Below are 20,070 nucleotides of genomic sequence, written 5' to 3'. Positions count from 1 at the left end.
CTGGTGGAAAAGGACCTGAGGGTGCTGGTCAACAGCTGGCTGAACATGAGCCAGCAGCGTGCCCAGGTGGCCAAGAAGGCCAACAGCATCCTGGCTTGTATCCAAAATAGTGTGGCCAGCAGGACTAGGGAAGTGATTGTCCTCCTGTCGTCAGAACTGGTGAGGTCATACCTTGAATACTGTGTTCAGTTTTGGGCCTCTCACTACAAGAAAGACACTGAGGTGCTGGAGCATGTCCAGAGAAGGGCAACAAAGCCAGTGAAGGGTCTGGAGCATAAGTCTTATGAGGAGCAGCTGAGGTTGTTTATCCTGGAGAACAGAAGGCTCAGGGGGGACTTTATCACTCTCTATAACTACCTGAAAGGAGGTTGTAGTGATGTGGGTTTAAGTCTATTCTCCCAGGTACCAAGTGAGAGGATGAGAGGAAATGGTCTCCAGTAGTGCCAGGGGAGGTTTAGTTTGAATATTAGGAAAAATCTCTTCTCCAAAAGAGTTATCAAGCACTGGAACAGGCTAGCCAGGGAAGTGGTTAAGGCACTATCCCTGGGGATATTTAAAGGATGCATACATGTGGTACTTTGGGACATGGTTTAGTGGTGTGGACTTGGCAAAGCTAGAGTAACGGTTGGACTTGATGATCTTAAAGGTCTTTTCCAACTGAAATGATTCTCTGATACTATGATTCTACTTTTTACAATGATATCAGCTAGTCTAACAAGTGTCATCCCCCCTTGCTCTCCATGTTCATTATGTATCTCTGCCTTGCTAAGTTAACACATATCAGCCTCATCATATTGTGTATTAGTCAGTAATAGGCTATCATAGGGAAATGGTACAATTAAGCATTAAGAAAACTGTAGGAACAGGAATTTAATTTTATTTTTAATATTTAAGGAAGAAGAATGAGAATTAGGATGATTCTTTCATTCCTCATTGTCTATTAACTCCAATAAAACCTGGGAAATTAAAAAAGAGGAGGGAAGGAAAAGGTGGAAAAATCCCCACTTTTGAAGAGGAACTGAACTAGAATGAAAATGTATTTGATAAGCTAAGAAAGTTTCCAAAAGATGTTAAAAGTTTAAGTTGCATGTATAAAGTTACAGGGAACTTTATATATATATAAGTCAGAAAAAAATAAATGGAAATGAGTTTTTCTTATCCCATACCTGATAGCAGCAATTCCATGTTGCTGTTTGTAAGTGTTGCATTTACTCTTCCTGAAGTTGCATTGAAACTGGTGACTGTCAAAGTCATTGGCTGTTTCTTGCTTTTGTAATTGTAAGACCCTTTCCATATATAATTTTGGGCAAATACATCATCAGGAACTATATAGACATAAAATATATTTCAATACATTTTGCAATATTTAGTACTTATGAAGTCAAGCATCCAACAAAATGTGTGATAAATATTAGCATTTTCTCTACTTTACGTTCTCCATTTTTAAGTCTATTAGGCATAATCTTCAAATAAAACCCATGGAAACCTGGCATGAACATTTATGAAAGAAATGTATTTGTACTGAAGAACACAACCACAACTGTACCTTAATTTGCTCCTTTCCTCAAATACGGACATGTCTTAAAATTAAACTAACTTCACAAATTCTAATTTAACAGCTGTAACCAAAAGACCAGATTCCCCTCACTACAGAATATTTTCTATGCCAGCACAGTCATGTGGAGACATACATCTAGGATTAAATTTTGCAGAAATTAATATCAACTCAGTTATCAAAAATTTTATGAGCATATTTAAATGATAATAGATGATTATAAGCATTTTCTTTATTACCTAGTCACTTTTTCTAATGAAAAATAAGAAGTTTTGTCTTGTCTTCAAATGCTTAACAAATTATTAGCTTCACCAGGAGAAAAAAAAAAAGAAATGCCTTAATTTAAAATTTAAAAGAGTTCATAGACTGCAGGGAGAATAAACACACTGTATTTATACCTTTACATTTAGTATTTATCATTATCCAACTGTAGAATGATTAATTTAAGTAATGTTCTTCCAGCAACAGTACAGTTAAAAAAAATAAATAATGTTACTTATCTAGTAAAAACATATATATGCAAATCCTTAAAATCTTAGCATGAGATACCATTTAAACAATTACATTGATGGTGACTTAGGGTGGATTTACTATGCTTTCCAAAGTAAATGTATCAAACTTATTTCTATAACAAATAATCATGACTTAAAATCAGCACTTTCACATTATTTGGGGTCACTCACCCTGTACTTAAAACTCTAGGATTTGTGTGCATTGGCATCTTATGTCACAAAAGCACAGAAGAATATTTGCGTCTTTCCCGGGATATCCCAAAATTCAAGACTGGGGCACACTGGAATACCTAGAAGTCTTTCTTCAGCATTTATTTTAGGGGTCACAGTGATAGGCTGTCTTTCCCATAAAGGGCAAAAGAGCTTTCCTAGGTTTTCTGTATGTGCGTATATATATATATATACACACGCATATATTTTTTACAAGTAAACACATCAAAACTGGGCCTGCAAACTGCAAGCAAAAACTACATGATGCAAGCAGTCTGATGCTGTTGATTTGTGATCTGCCTGAAATTTATTTCCCTACTTTCAGGAAACCTGAACTTTACGTATTTTATTTGCAATTAATTGGGATTGTACAAAAAGTGCGATGAATGAAAAAACCTGACAATAATGACAACCACCCTACCACACAGTAAATCACTGACAAACACAGTTTTGAAGCAGTGTGCAACCTGTTAAATACCAACACAAAAAAAAAAAAAAAAAAAAAAAGCTCCCCAACACCCTGTGCTAAGGAATTGCTTTTAAATCTTTTTTATTATTATTATTGGCAGACATTTAATAGGGTTATAGTCAAAGGCCATTATTAGTTAAGGAGACTGCTCTTTTCAAAAAGCCTCTTCATTGGACAGAGAAAGGTTTCTCTTGTATCCAATCAGGACATCCCAAGACAGTCTTCTTTAGTAAGTCAGTTAAAACTGGAGTTGAATTTAGCCAGAATTAGAGACACTACCCTCTTTAGGCTAAAATTAGCTTTTTTGAAGGCTAAGTTTAAGACCAATACTGAAGTATTTAGGTAAAGCAATTTAAATTAGCACTATTTAAAAGAAGTGCAAGACCATGAAAAAAAATGAAATAACATGTCTTTTCAATTATTTCTAGGTAAGCAATATAGCTTTTTAATGGGTAAATTGCACAGGATCTTACACAGAACAAAGTGATTTCAGTGAAACCAATAAAACTCTCATCATATAACAGTTAGAAATTGTATATGGATATAAATAATACCATATAGTCTAGACAGACTTAAACATTGGGGAATAATTTAATTAATTATGGTTTTGTTCTGTTATTGTGATGCCTAATCTAATACTTTATTAATTCTAAGCCATTCAGTGCTTACTAAATTGATCCTCATCATCTTTTCTAAGCAGAAATTGTTTAAAACTATATATACTTCAAAGCACTTACCACTTAGTTTGGGACTTGGTGTTCCCAAAGCTGGTCGGGGATCCTTCACTAATATTTTGGAACCAGCTGTCAGAAAGAATGAATGACAAAAAGGTAAATCAGTAGCAAATATGTTACTCAGAAACTAGAAGAATCATCTCCATAATGGAATTTATTTGTTACAAAGGATATAAGAGATGTTTCACACTCAAATAGGAATGAGATTTCAGTCAGTATCAAGCCTTAGTATCACAGGAGCACATGCACACTGATTTCTTCTGTTGCTGCATTTTCTCCTACATCAGTCACCTGGATGATATCAAGTCATTTGCAATACCCAAACAGCATAGGCATTCACTTCAGAATCCACAAGGCAAAATTCATAGTCCTGGACTATACACCTGATATGTGAGATATCTTCTAATATGTCATCTAAGGCAAGCTATGCAATTTAAATCAGGATCCACACAAAATAGCACTGTGATTAGTGCTTTGACTGGAAGCAATGTAACAACAAACAGTGAAAAGATATGTAACAAGGGAGTTTTAAATTATGTTTCTTATCTTCAGCAGAGCTGAGTATGACATCTTATGTTCAAGACTGAAAACCCAAAGATGTATGCTTCATCTCTTAAAAATGGAGGAGATGGTCATCATTGCTACGAAGAATGGCAACCCAAAGAAAGAAACAAATGAGGCTGTCCAGAGTATCTCCAACTGCTCAAGTTATTTGAGCATTGGAAGTTGGAGAATTTAATTTCTTTGCTTAGAGCAGGAACTTTCCCACTGTTGAAGATGATGAACTACATGAAATGGGACAGTGTCATTTCCTGCAGCTGAAGCTATTTTATTTTGCAGAAACTAATTTGGATTCACTGGGCTATAAAAAAGACACATAATTCTGTCTCCTAATGAAGAATACTCTCATGCAGCACTAGGCTCCATTCCTTGCTCCAATGATTATTTCAATATTTTGTATTTTGGATCTTGGCTTTGAACCCAGGCCTTTTCTCTCTGGTCGATACTCTAAAAAAAACAGACAAGAATAGCAACTTCCTTCCCCCTGAGTTGAGCATTTTTCTGCATAAAAAGGTAACTTCAGCAAGAAGCACTGAGAATATTTTTCTTGAGAATAACTTTTTGCTTGTGACAGAAGGTATTGTTCTTGGTATATAAATTCAAACTGGCAAGAAACAAGGGCAGAGTTTGGAATTCAACCTCAGATTCTCATTGCCTGTTACTACTGATTGGTTATTCTCTATTTCCTCTCTCTGTTTTGAAAGAAACTTACTGAACTTCACTGAACATGGTTGACCTGGAGGGCATGCTTCAACAGCATATGCATTTTGTCTAGATAAAGCTCAGTTTAGAAATATCTGAATCATCCAAAGGGCTTTAGTATAAAAAGCTACTGAGTCAATCAGCCTTGTCAAGGTGAATACATTTCTAGTCAAGTTCAGAATGGAAATTTAAAATACAAAATAAAAATTAAATAAAAATTTTAAACACAAACTGAAAACTAAAAAAAAAAAAAAAAAAGATATCTATGGAGTTTAATCCTAGGTCCAGGTATTTGCTAAGAAGGACTTTCAAGGTTACAATTTTGTATTTAATGAACCAAATTCTAGTTTAAGTCCCCTGCAGATCCTTTTAGACCCCTCAGCTCCAAATGTTTTATTCCTTTTCATCCATTTCCAAGTTATTTTTGTGAAGTCAATAATCACAGGTGAAGAACGTGGCCTGGTGCTCTTCTCCTTTCCATAGGAGAGAGATGTTTCCCCCCTCTGTAACAGGAAAAATTGAAAATATTTAACAGATATTTTACTTTATCTAATTAGAGTTAATACTTTAAAATATGTTGCTCATTCTTAGTTTTCTCCACTGCTAAAATGGAAGAAGCAAGACCTCTGATCCTAAAAATTTTGTGTTTCTGTAACATTTTTTCAGGACATTGGGCAACTAAGTTATATGACAAGGTAGATACACTTATAGTTAACACTTAATGCTTTTAAAGAAAATTCTTATAAAGGTTCCTTACTATCAGATAGGAGAGATAATACTACTTGTTTCAATATCAGTGAAAAGTTCTTGGATCAAAATACAACCCATGAATTAGATTTGGTCTGCCATAACACTTCCTGAGTACTGAACAAGTCATAAGCTTCCTGGCAGCTAGCTTTCTAACATTTTCCCAAAGCTCTGCTCTGTTTTTCCCCAGCACTTGCCTGGCATTACATGCCACAACACCTGCTTTTTAGTAATACAAAATACTAATTTCCTGTTTCCCTTCCAAGTAGCGGTGTTTTGCTCTATAGCCTTTGAATGCCTCTGTAAGAGCCCTGAGGATAACCACATCTGAAACATGAGGTATCAGTAATCTGAAAGGTGCCTTAATTGTTCAGGAAATAGAATTCCAAGCCGTATAGCTATATTTGAGAATGTTTCTTATCTCACATGAAAAAGACCATTCTCACCATGATTTTGCTATGAGGTTCTCCATGCCCCGCCTTGACAAAGTATGTAGTAAAAACATCAAGGACAAAGAAGATAGACTTTGTTCAGAAGTAGCATATTGTTGCTTTCATACAAATATAAAATAATATTAAACCCTATAGATTATTTCCATGTAGTGACTCAGGCATCTACTTGGGCTTTTAGGTATCCTTCTCCGATATTAGAATAGATGCATAGAGTCATAGAATCATTAAGGTTGGAAGACCTTCGTTCTGTGTCTGTTCCTGTCTTACAGCTCATGAAGCCAGGTACCCAGAGAATCACTGGTCTTACTAATAAAGACTGAGGCAAAGAAAGCATTAAGTACCTCATCCATTTTGTCACTATATTTCCCTCCACGTCCAATCAAGGATGAAGATTCTCCTTAGCTCTCCTTTTACTGTTAAGGTATTTTATAGAAACGTTTTTAATTGTATTTTACAGTAGTAGCCAGATTAAATTCTAGCTGGTCTATGGCCCTTCTGATTTTCTCCCTGCACAACCTCATGACATCCTTGCAGTCCTGCTGAGTAGCCTGCCATTCTACTTGGGCTTTGGTCCTTCTAATTTTCTCTCTGCGTAACCTCAGAACATCCATGCAGTCCTCCAGAGTGACCTGCCCCTTCTTCCAAAAGGTAAATGCTCCCTTTTTTCCTGAGTTTCAGCCAAAGCTCTCATTTTCAGCCAGCCTGGTTTTCTTCCCCGCAAAATTGTCTTTCAGCACATGGGCACAGCTTGCTCCTGCACATTTAAGATTTCCTTCTTGAAGAATGTCCAGACTTCCTGGACTCCTTTGCCCTTCAGGACTGCCTTCCAAGGGACTCTGTTAACCAGGCTCCTAAACAGGCCCAAGCCTCCAGAAGTCCAAGGCAGAGGTTCTGCTGATCCCCCTCCTTACTTCTCTGAGAACTGAAAACTATCATCTCATGATCACTGTGTCCAAAACATACTCCAGCCACCACATCACCCACCAGTCCTTCCCTGTTTGTAAACAGTAGATCCAGCAGGGCATCTCCTCTGGTTGGCTCACTGAGCAGCTGTGTCAGTAAGTTATCTTCCACACACTCCAGGAACCTCCTAGACTGTTTCCTTTCTGCTGTGTTGTATTTCCAGCAGACATCTGTTAGGTTGAAGTCCCTCACGAGAACCAGGGCTAGCAACTGTGAGACTTCTCCTAGGTGCTTCTAGAATATTTTATATGCCTCTTCATCATGGTTGGGTGATCTGCAACAGACTCCCACCATGATATCTGCCTTGTTGGCCTTCCCCTTGATTCTTACTCATAAACACTCAATCCTATTGTCACCATCATCAAGCTCTGAACAGTCAAAATACTCCCCAATGTACAGGGCTATCCCACTGCCTTTCCATCCTCACCTATCCCTACTGACGAGTTCATAGCCACCCATCGCAGAACTTCAGTTGTGCAAGATATCTCACTGTGTTTCTGTGATGGCAACTACATCATAGGAGTATTGCAACTGTGATAGCTTGATAGCTGTCTTGGAGCTGACACAGTCTCCTCAAATAAAATGATCCTGATCTATATTTAGTAGGTATGTGCAAAAACATCAAGATTTTTACTCCACTGAGCTTATGAGAATGTAGTCCACATCTGACTCAGTCTAAAAGCAGGTGTTACCCAAATATTTGGCCTCCAGAATTATACCTGGAATCGACACCTCTAGACATGCAAATGAAAGACAAGTACATGAACCCATATGTCCCATTAAACACAACTGGCAAAGAATTAGAGTTATCTTCTTAAAATGTTCTCTCTCCTAGTTCTCATTGCCAATCTGCCTCATCTTCACTGAAATATGATAGGTGAGAGATACAGTGAGAAATGTAAGAGCTTACCTTCACAAACTGGAACTTTCCCAGTCCATGTGCCATCAGACCTACAGGCTCTATGCTCAGATCCTCCTGCCAGGAAGAAGCCTGGCTGACAAGTGTAAATCAATGTATAACCAAGCGAGGGAAGATCCATTCCTGCAACGTTAGCATGAGTTGGTGTTTCTGGTTGTTTACAGCTGTGAGCTACAAAGAAGAGATAAAATATCTTTCAGTTGAAATGGTGAAAATATTTCTGAAAAAATAACCTATACCCATTCTGACAGGTACCTAATGAAGAAAAAAGCATCAATAAGATAATATATTTTATAATTCACATTAAAACCTACCATATAGTCTATACATTAATTTCCTGAGCTGTAAATACACTTTTGAAAATGGACCTTTCAATTTCAAGAGACCAAGAACAAGGTTAAATCCACTTGCACCACCAAAATTAATTTTCTGCATAAGTGAACATAAACAGCACATATCTTACCACAGTTAAAAGCAACCATGGCTTGTGACTTACATGACTTAGGATATCTGTGTAGCATTGAATAACAGTAAATAAATGGGTCATTTGGAAAACACTATGAAAGGCCAAGGAGCAACTGGAGAAGAGGGAAGTTTTAAATATCAGGCAGAAAAATTAATTACCATTCCTAATCTCATGCAAAGTGTCTTATATCTTTAATAGCCACCAGAATCTGAGAGTCTTGTGTTATCTCAGAAAAAGCATACCTCCAAGAGCAGAGCTCACCTTTCAACACACTGATTTGAACTACTGATTTGCTGTTTGCTTAGGGAGAACGCTAGCACCAACTGAAACTAATGCTGTTTTCTTCTCCAGATATGCTCTCCATACACTGAAGTGATTTTATAAAGTCAGACCTTATAAGGTGAGACTCTTTCAGAAAAATACAGCTGGTTAGCTGAAAAGCTAGAAAGATTAACCATGATGTTATAACTGCAGGAAATTAGCATTATTTACCAAAATATAAAAGATTTCAGAAATGAAATGCTGCTTCCTGTACCCAAGCAAGAAGATTCTCTCCATTTCAGATTCAGAAATTTCCAATTATGAACCTTTTTTCCCCCTTTCTTAAAATATCCTGACTCCCTAGTTGGGAAAGAGCTCAAAGTCTTTACTAGAACTGATTGTAACCATCTGCTTTAGTACAAGTTAAGGTTGTGCATGATTTTCCTACATGTCCTGTTCCCACTGCGACCTCCTCTTTTCATTGGGAGAGCTGCACCCTCTTAGATAGAAACTTACTATTTTCAGCATCTCTCTGGATTGTGTTGTTTTTTAACAAAATATCTATAGACTATTGTAGAAAAATTCACTCACAAAATCATGTTTCCAGCTGCTGTAAGCTAGAATTGCAAATTTATATTACCTTTAAGTTAATAAAATTAAATAAATTAAGTTAATTTTGTAACAATGTTACTGTAACCAAATAGCCTAGACAAAAATAACTGATGGATCAAAAATCTATCATTTACTTACGTATACATTCTGGCTGGATTCCACTCCATGTAAGGTCAGGAAGGCAAGTTCGTGTTGTTGAGCCATGGAGAAGGTGTCCTTTTTTACACTGAAATTGAACAACATTTCCCACCTGTTGAAAAGTAGAAAACACAACACAATAATACTGTAATGAGGAAATACCAGATGTCTTTTGGTTTGTTTTTTTTTCCCCCCCCCCCCAAAATTGATAGCAAACTCCTTCACTCAATAGAGGCTTCATAAATTATGGTGCTCTTTCTATAGGAAGTAAATTAATTTGACAGAGTATTTTGATATTAAATAAAAAAATTGCTTCATTCTCATTAAAACTATTCTCCCCTCAAACTGAAATCCTCCATGGAAGAGAACCAAAACCTGATCTGTCGTCTCTATGGTGTGTTGTTTTGGACCTGGAACAGTTGAGGCACTGTGTTTGGAAACCAAGCTTACTGGGGCTTCCTAGCTCTGGACCAAGGAGAAGCCAGTTAGATAATCTTGCAGCAAACGAGGAAGTTGCAGAGCTGAAATGGGTAACAGATTCTGCTGGACCTTTGCTGAACTAGGCCCCACTTTGTGGAAGGTTGGTTGAATTCACAAATTATAATGAGAAATATTTCATTAGAACACACAAAGCCTGGTCCACAATATTGTCTCGTGCTTCAAAATCTATAATGCTCCTATAATATTTTAATTTTGGTCTTTGATAACAAGAGGTAAAAAAAAAAAAAATGTTCTTCATAGCAGGCATATAATAGAAACTGGAATGCAAGTACATTACAATTTAAAATAGCAATTACTCTGAGATTAGTTTTTAATTATTATCCATATTATGGGTATGTGTTGCATAAAAAGGAAAACAGGATTCTTCAGTCAATAACAGTTTCTGCTCAAACGTAACATGGAATAACTTGTTCAGCGTGTCCAGTCATGGTGACATTGATGAAAATGCAAATAATTCTCAATTTCCATCAAAAACTGGAAAATTATATTACAAGTATATCATTCAGGGAGTAGTTTTATTACATGCTGTGAGTGGTTAACTCAAATATGAAGGTACATATGTCACATCTACTGTTCTGCAGTGACCTGTATTACTGTATTTATCAACTCATGTAAACAAGAAGTTGAAAACTTTGGAGTGTATGTGACAGCACATTTATCGTTCTGTTTTGTTTTGGGTTTGTTTTTTTTTCTCTCATTATTTTGATTAAATGTATAACACAATTCAAATCGATGCTCAAAGGTAAAATGTGGACTTCTTCACAATATTTAGTAGTAGGAAACAGCATTTCACTGCTACAAGTAGTCTTTTGAAACTTTATAGCACCATTTCAATTCAGCTCAAGCTTCTTATCTAAATGAAATTTAATAATAACCCATGAACTACTGATAGTAGCTCATCAAAACAGTATGTGATTTAAAATTCACCTCCCTTCCCCCCCCCCCCCCCTTTACTGTGCTCACTGGACTATGTAATTACTTTTAAAAGATTTTGAAGAAAATACACTAAATCACTTGCACGATTAAACACAAAGTGGGAAAACACTACAGGTTTCAGAAGGTACACCAAATAGAAAGAGCAGTACTTTTTTGTGTGGTAAAGAGCTTAGTTAAAACCACCATCACCAATATATTCACCAATATATTACTTTACAACAAGTACTAGTCTTACAAAAGATTTATTCATTTCAGTAATCTGCCTCTTTTGAAACAATCTCCATTCACAACTGCGGAAAGAACACCTGCCTTATTTAATATATAGCTATCAAGGAAGACAATACTTCAACACTGGCTTTAAAATCGGGACCCTTTCACTCTTGCTCACACCAATTAAAAAAAAAAAAAAATCCAACCAAAACTAAACCTCAGCTTAACTGTTAAATATTAATACATATCTGAATAGGAACTTGATTTTCTTTCCACTTCATTCTTTCAAAGTTGACTCTATGATCTTCCTGAGTATAAAATATTTAAGAAAAAATGTTTATTTTTTTGTGGTGCGGAGTAGCTGGATATCATGGAAGTCAATGAGGTAAAGAGCTTAACTGGCATCTTATACTCAGATATCTAATTCTAAACTGTAACCGAATTAGAGATTCAAACTCCAGTAGTCAATAGCAACTGCAGAAGTACCTAGTCTATGGTTTTAGCAGCTTAGTTACACCACCTCACTTATCTTCAATTAACATTTTATGTGCTACATTCTGGTTTTGAAAGAAAGTATTTCTTTTCAGAATTAAACATTTCTCATGATGTGATTATGATTCATACATTAGCCCAACACTACTTAAATATGGGCAATATTGAATTAATCAGGCAAAATTTTTACCTACATTTTACTAGGACATTACCTAAAATAAATTTGTCATTGTATGGAATTTCTTTTGATGAATAAAAAGTCAATAGATCAAAAAATTGAATTCTGTATATTCAGTAAAATTCAGTATATTGTAATTCTACTCATCAAGAACGGCCTGAACAGAAAGTTCATACTTTATGAGTTGAAAGGGGTGAAGAATAATGTCCATGAAGTCTTTAGACCTGCAGGACTCAATGGGTAACAGTGAAAAAAGGAAGGAGGTGGGGTTTTTTTTTTCAATTTTCTGTAACTTTTCTCTCTTCTTTAGCTGCCTATTCATGACTTTGGATTAGTTCTTTATGAACTCAGTCTTCTGCTGCTTCCTTTCTGACAGCAAAACTGTTCACCTGAAGAGTAGAACCAAGAAATGCATAGAAACGTTTTCCACTGTCTGCACATCCTCACTGCAGCTCCGCCTACCTCATGGCTTCACTGAAGCTTTGCTGCCTAAACATCAAACCAGGTTTTAGTACCAGAAATAACCAGTGAGATAAGGAAATGGCTCAAATTGCCAAGTGGAAAGGTTGAGTTGATAGCATTCCACAATTAAAAAACCAAACAAACAACACACACACACACCCCAAACCATCCAAAACCCCCTCACAGCAGACAAAGAATGCTCAAATCAAACCACTGTTGATATTGCAGCTTTCCTAGAGAAGCTGTTTTCCTTATTTCCTAAAAAAAAAAAAATAAATAAATATTGATGCCTCTTGTATTATCCTTGTTAAAGAAACACAAGCTTTACATACATAAGCACACAAAGTAGCATAAAAATACAAGCGGGCCAAGATAATGAATAAATAGAAAAAGGTAAAAGTCTCACTGCTCCTGGAAAGAAAAAGCTTACAAGCAAGATGTAATTATTAAAAATAAAAAATAAAAATGTAATGTAAAAATTGCTTTTAAAGTCTATTTTGCAATATTCTTGTGCCAAAGGCACCAGGTGGCGCTAAAATACAGCATTCTATGGTCTTAAAAAATTCCCAGTCTTGAGATCTGGTTTGTTAGAATTTTTTGTTATACAGCTTGAATAGAAGCACTAGTGGGGAGAGCTGGGGAAAGACCAGAAAGATCATTGTTCACTGGCTTTAGGGAAGAACTGTTCTATCTGCAACAGTGTTTGCATCCCATCCTGTAAAAAAAGAGATTTCCTTGTATACTGCTTGATCATCTCTGTTCTATAGCTGCTTTTCCCATAGTGTCAGTTATGGTTTGTATATTCCCCAAATCAACATCACTAACTTCCTTTTGCTAAGAAGTGAAGACTGTATATTTGCTGTTCTCTAACAGGAGAAATAGCAATCTGAGAAGAAATTTCATAATTATTAACCAGCATCCATTTATAAAGTATAGGATAGTACTCTAGATAAATTTTTCACCATAATAATATTATAATAATTGTAATAATTATAATAATAATAATTTATTATCCTTATTATGTCTTATATTCCTTATAAGAATAGAAGATATTTCTCTCTTTCATGAGTTAATCTACAACCAATTTTTTTTAGACTTCAGTTTACAAAAGAACGTGAAGATACTCTAACAAGCTCCTCCACCCCCAGCAATTCATGCCAAAGGATTGAGAGGCTGAGAAAATGTCAGTTATTTCTCTTCACCAACTTTTAACATCATATTTTATGTGAATGAAACCACAACTCATTAAGTCTTTACTGTATTTGTATTTTGGTAGTCCAGTAATACACTATTGCCACTACTAGTAACAAGCTATTTAGTTTGCATGACCTCTGGGCAGAGGCTTGACGGGCTTCCTTTGTCTAAAAGTGTCTTAAGCTGCCTGTAGGGTTTGGTTGGTGTTTTTGTTTTGTTTTGTTTTGTTTTGTTTAAACTTCGTTTAGCTGTAACATCAAATGTTCTTGTGATCAGGTGGCTATGACTAATTTTTATGCCTTCCTTTATGTACAACCACAGTTTTATATCCATAGTAGTTACCAGAAACTATTCTGCACAGAATGATCTATTTACCTCTACTGTGATGCACTGTAGAGAAATACAAGCCTGGCACTGGCATGATAGCAAAGGCCTTGAGAAATGGAGACACAGCATACTGTGAAGAAGACTGCAGGTATGGGTGTGATAAAAGACCTGACACAGGCTCGTCAGTGGAGACCCTATGATGTGAATGACTCATTTATGGTTATTTAAAGAAATGCAGATCTGTACAGAACCAAGGTCTCAGGTGTAAAAAACAAGTATCTAACATAGGTAAAATGCACCTTATATAGTAGATTGAAATACAATGTGGAGCTGCAGTGTGAATGGTTGTAAAAGTGTGTTAGAAACACTATAAATAACCCCAAGTGAATCAAGAATGACAGATGAAAAACAAAACAAAACAAAACTCAACCAAACAAAAATAACCTAAAGGGAATAAAAAAACCCAGTAAAAATGACATTCCTGCCAGCGAAGCACTCCAGATTCTGACATCCCCCACTGATACAAAGCTGAAGCCACAGACCTCAGGATCCTGAGAAACAGAACGAACCAGGAAAATTACATGGTGCCTGATAAGGCTTAAATTACATTTTCATCGATGCAGCGATGATGCCAACTGTGCTAATGGAGACAGCTATACTGTGGTAGTACAGGACTTGGAATTTCATCCTGCAACTCAATCAACACTAAAGTTTTTTATAATCATTACATTCAGAAAAAGAGTTTATTTGTAAGGTTGCTCCACATCTCTAGATCAAATTTTATAAAATAGAACCCAAGAGCTAACGCAAGGCTACCACTACTGTAATGTGGCTATTTTCCTTTCTAAATTCAGGCTGCCCTTCCACTCCCTTCAGGCTTTAATGTAGGGGAAAGGAGCTGAATTTCTACAAAAATATATTTTGGACAAGTACAAGAAATAATAAATTTTACATATATGACTGATTGGTCTAAGCCATTCTAAACTGTTTCTTCAATTCAGTAGTATCTTGTGTTACAACAGCTTATGGTGACAGTGCTATAAGCAATTTTCTATGCTACTAGAAATATATCTGAGGAAATATTTCAAAACCACAGTTTCTTTCCAAGGAGCAATTTATTTTTCAGATTACAGATGAAGTCAGTAATCACTAAGTTCTAAAGATATTTTGTCTTCATTGCAACACAGTTGTTAAGGTAGATCTGTCAAATCAAAAATACTCAGATGAAAGGTAAAGAACCTATAAGTGTATATTCATAACAATTAAAGCAGGTGATGCTACTGATTTTCATGCCATGTCCGATATCCAAATAGCACTAAACTGGTATTTTGATGTTATTTAAACACACAAGAACCTGATCTGCTACTGCCTGCTGAATTCAATACCAAACAATAAAATTAATGCAAAATTCTGTTACCTCTTCCTTACAAAGCTTCTATTTAACAGTTTAAACACCATTCAAATGTGAGGTGGTGATGTTTGTGCTTTCGCTTAGTGTAGGTTCCAGGAGGTCAGGTTTTGATACACCTTTCAGTCAATCCTAGAATTATGTTGTATATTCCTGAACTTTCAATCCAATCAATGAGTTAGGAAAACAGATAATCAAGAGTAGGGGAAACAACAAGGACAAAAATCCAGTGCTGTGGAAGTTTGTAACTTGACATTAGTGTTGTGAAAAGCAAGTGAAATTCAGTGATATAGTCAGGTAAAAGAGGAGGTATTGTAATTTGTTGAAAAGCACTGAAAACAGGATGTCACATATAGAGACTTGAACCTACCATCAGGGTAAATCTTGCTTTTTAAGGATAGAGAGACATAAATTTAAAACTTAACAACTGAGTCACCTAAATGACTCTATTAATATCAGTTAAAATTTGAAGTGTTTAAGAGAGTTAAAAAAAACAACCAATAAAACAACCAAAACCAGACCACAAAAACCCCAAATCAACCAAACAAACAAACCCACCAAACCCCCAAATAAGAAAAGAAAACACAACTACCTGGGTTAGAGCCAGAAAACCATCTTATGTACGCAACAGTAACAAACTGTTATGTGTTTGACAACTGCAAAACATTTTTGCTTAATTTTGCATAAGCTCTTGTGGTCTATTATTTAAAATGGTAGACCACAGATCTATAGTTAAACAAAAATCAGAAGTGTCTTATCTTCAGTATTTTGGTATAATTTAGAATTATTCTTTACCTTTCTGCTATAGATGGAAGCAAAACTCATTATTATCCCATTCATATAGGGAGTTACTTATAGCATAACACAAAATAATTTATAAGATATTTGTGGTTTAAATGAGTCATAACATTATTTAATATATTGTAATCTAATATTTCTTTCCAGGATCTACAGACAATAACTTGTTGAGAACCAATCATTTTAACTGTTGTTTCCACACTAGACTCAGTTTTAAAGAGCTAAACTCAGTTATACCTGTATGAATAATACCCCTACCCTGTTCTATATTAATTAAGCAAACATTCAGAGTAACCAGAAATTGCATGCAGATTTTTAGTTACTATATAAACCCAAATTTGGTACCTGAGTGTGAGGTAAGTTACCGGCTAAGCAAGGAGACAATAGTTCATACAGTTTAAATCTGCTAGGCACTAACCTTACAACTTTGTGATCAAGGCTGTAAATTCTGCCAGCAGCTACGCTTCTTTTAGAAATTATTTATCAGTTGACATTTTGCCTGGTATTTTGACAGTTCCATGCTAGCTGTGAGTGATGCTTTCACTCACAACTGCAACAACTGCACCACAAATGAGAAAGTCTGCATTAGCTTCTTCAATGATAGCAAGCTCACTAACACACCAGAGAAACTATGGACAGTAACACTGTAGAAAATGGTCATTGCAATGAATCATTTCTTACACAGTTGAATAGTTGTCCTCTAGCATAATATTGTCTTATATGCAAAGGAAGTTAGCCCAAGGACTGCCCCTGCATATTCTATCTTGGCACAAAACAGCACTTCATTCCCTGCAGAAAACAGAGACTATTGTATTAACACTTGTGTATGATAGAGATCTAGCACAATCTGAAAACGCAAAGACTGCTAAAACAATCACTAAGCAGGAGTACTATGTAAAGGCCACCAAAATGACAAACCAAAGACATTTTTTGCCATGAAATTTTGTGAAGTCTTAAGCTACAACCTTTGTTTCTAAAAACTGATTTAACGTTGTAAATCTGTTCAAATTTAAATCAGCCCTTTCTTGCATTTCTGGCAATCTGCAGTTTTTAACTCCTGCTGCGAGACTGGCACCACATACAATGGGGGAGCTGCTAGCTCACTCTTCTGCCTAGTCCCCTTCACATGTCTGGAGCTTTCAGCCCTGACAACAATCATGCATGTAGCAGCATAGTTTAGACTCTCTCTGTTTGCAGCTGCCTTATCAGATTCCTAGCAAATTACAGGGCACAGTTTTGCACCTGTACACCATTCACCTGTGAAAACGTCTCACTGACATCACTGTTTTGTGTGATTCAGAAAATCAGAAATTCAGAAGCGTTCTCAATTTCACAGTTCTGTTCCCAACAGAAGCATATAAAACACCATTTGTCACAACACATCCTCGTAAAAAAGTGGCCAACAGCTTCCTCGGCTGCATCAGGCAGAGCACTGCCAGCAGATCAAGGGAGGTGATTCTTCCCCTTGCTCAGCACTGGTGAGACACAAGTGGGTACTGGGTCCAGTGCTGGGTTCACCAGTGCAAGAGAGACAGGGGCATACTGCACTGAGTCCAGTGATGGCCCACAAAGGTGACTAAGGGACTAGAGCACCTGGCATAAAAGGATTGGCTGAAAGAGCTGGGATTGTCCAGCCTGCAAAAGAAAAGGCTCAAGGGGAATCTTACCAGTGTGTATTAAAACTTAATGGGGACAGGAAAGGCAACAGAAACAGACTTTTTTTACAGTGGAGCCCAGTGACAGGACATGAGAAAATATGCACAAATTGAAACATAGGAAATTCTGTTTAAAAATAAGAAAAATAATTTTCTCTGTAAGGTTGATCAACTTGGACAGGTTGCTCAGAAAGGCTATGGAGTCTCCATCCCTGGAAATGTTCAAAACCACCTAGACACATCTCTGATCAACCTGCTCTAGATGACGGTGCTTTGAGAAAGGTGTTGGACTAGAAGCTCTCCCAGTCTCTGTGATGCTGTGATTCATTTGCGGTCACATGATTTCCAAATGTAACAACAGAATTGCTCTCAAAAAAACCACCAACAACCCCAAACAAAAAGCCACTCTTTTTTAGAGTATGTCTACACTAGCACTTTGGCACACAGCATGCACACTTCTAAGGAGAAAAAGCCTAGCTGGCAAACAGTAGGGAGCACTTATAGGTGGAGAGATCCTGAACTCCTTCAAGGTGAAACCAAGCAGAATTTGATCACCAAGGTTTCACACAGCGCAGTGCTAACAGGGACACAAGGTCAGTGTAATGCAACAGCTAGAAATAGGGAAACACAGTAGCACTCTAGCAACCAGCTCTTACAAGGCATGAGCAGTTTATTCGCCTTTAATCAGAAGTTTCTAGACTTTGAGGTAGTACAAAAATATTTTAATATGCAAGTTAATAAAAAATATTATACGCTACCTGATAGCCAAATGTGTTGTTTTGTGACCCATGCCTTGGGACTCCTGGATTATCACATGCTGTGCGAGTAGGTTCTTAAGAAAAAAGAAAAAAAAAAAAAAAAAAAAAGGACAAAACAAATTACAGCATTTTAATGAAATACATGAATGCATCACAAAATTAAGCTTGTTCAAAAACATGCAATAAGCCAATGAGAGAAACAAATATAAAGTGACTTGATTCTTAGAAAGTATAGAATAATACCAGGATAATTCAAAATAGTTGAAAATTGTTAGACTGACTTAGCAGGAAAAAGAATAATAAACATTTCAAGAAATTTCAGTAATATGGGTGTTACCATACCTATACATCGAGGAGAAGAACCACTCCATGTGCCATCTGCTTGGCAAATCCTGGTGCTGGAGCCAACCAAAATAAAAGGAGGATTGCAGTTGAATGAGACTTCTGACTGATAAATGAAGCTTTTGCCTTCTCTTTTTCCTTGAGCAGGTACTCCAGGGTCACCACAAAACTTTGCTGTGAGAAAATGCATTATAGAAATGGAATGTGCCATTTATTAAAATACACAAAAATAACCTACCTGAACTCAGTAAAGCAGTTACTCCGAATTTTATATTGTGTTTTTTTTTGTTTTTTTTTTAACACAAATAAAATACAGAAACTTTTAATAGGAATTAAAAGCGAGACTAGATAGACAATCTTTAGTCTGTTTCAGTTTGCAGTAGTTTTGCTAGCTGTTTAAAAGTCTACATAGTGGACTTGGTCAGTAGCTTGAAGTTGACACTCAAGGTTACACCACCTACTTTATTAAGGTCCAGATATCCATAATTCACCTCTGCCCCAAACCACATCAATCTGCAAATCTTCCTATAGAGAGCAATCAGAGAGTGTACCAAACCTTCATGTAAATCTCCTGCCGTCTCCTGCTTTCTGCCATCTACTCAATGCTCAACTTTTTTGTATGACTGAAGGATTTGTCAGACAGATTTTAGGAATCATAAATTCTTACTTTGTCATCCTTCACTGAAAGATAAGATTTGGTATGTGTGGAAGTACAACAATTGAAACTTAGTACAGCCAACAAAAAAACCAAACGAACACAGTGAAGAAATCTAAAAGTCAATCTAAAAATCAAACACTAATAAGCTGTTATTAGGCAGGATAAATTTGACTGATAAGAACATATTCTTAAATTGATCTTTTTACTTTATACCTATCACCTAAAGATTTCTTGTGGCTATAGCATAGCACAACTCAGTAAATGCACTGCTGGCAAACTTACTCGCCCTCTTCTGTAGTATAAAGTAGTGATTATTGTCAGAAGCTGGATTTTGAATATTTGATTCAGGAAGTGCAATCAGCTATGGTAAACCCTGTGCCGTCAGACTATATTATTCCCTGACACCATGAATTCCAGTATTGTAGAATCTAATTTCTTTTCAAACAGAAAATGCTGCAATACACACAAAAACATAAAACACTAACCCAGATGTGTGCAATGACATATTTCTAAAAAGGCATGTTGTACAGACAGTGGAATTTTCTGCTCCGTCTTTCCCTTCTACAAAGAAAATTTAAATTACATCTCTTAGACAACCACCTTCAAAATATATTTCTAACATCTCTCTTTGTCATGTATGCTTTAAGCTTTCCAAAGGACCTGCTCACATGAAATGATCCTGCCCTCTGCCTCTTACTGCAGACACTGTATGGGAAATATATGTTGAAGAAAAAGGGCTTAATCTGTAATTTAGCAGAAATGTATACGATTTCATTGCTTTAAGTGGAACAGGACTGTCTGCAGAATTATAGGCCAAATTCTGAAAAGGTCTATGAACTGGAGATAGTGA

At 36.3% G+C, this 20,070-nt stretch overlaps 1 protein-coding gene across 1 annotated transcript in view; it reads right to left on the bottom strand.

The window, feature by feature from the left end:
* CSMD3 (CUB and Sushi multiple domains 3) overlaps positions 1-20,070 on the bottom strand; it is a 740,574-nt gene that overhangs the window by 26,456 nt on the left and 694,048 nt on the right. The window contains exons 61-66 of the mRNA XM_080381544.1: positions 18,563-18,736; positions 18,221-18,294; positions 9,302-9,413; positions 7,816-7,995; positions 3,484-3,549; positions 1,167-1,325 (exon numbers count right to left, since the gene is read on the bottom strand). Of these exons, the coding sequence (XP_080237670.1) occupies positions 1,167-1,325; positions 3,484-3,549; positions 7,816-7,995; positions 9,302-9,413; positions 18,221-18,294; positions 18,563-18,736 (765 nt within the window). The remainder of the gene's footprint in view (positions 1-1,166; positions 1,326-3,483; positions 3,550-7,815; positions 7,996-9,301; positions 9,414-18,220; positions 18,295-18,562; positions 18,737-20,070) is intronic.

The sequence above is a fragment of the Falco punctatus genome (assembly GCF_963210335.1).
Source record: "Falco punctatus genome assembly, chromosome: 3".
NCBI lineage: Eukaryota > Metazoa > Chordata > Aves > Falconiformes > Falconidae > Falco > Falco punctatus.
The sequence above is the reverse complement of the archived record's forward strand: the minus strand, read 5'-3'. Positions and strand labels throughout refer to the sequence as shown.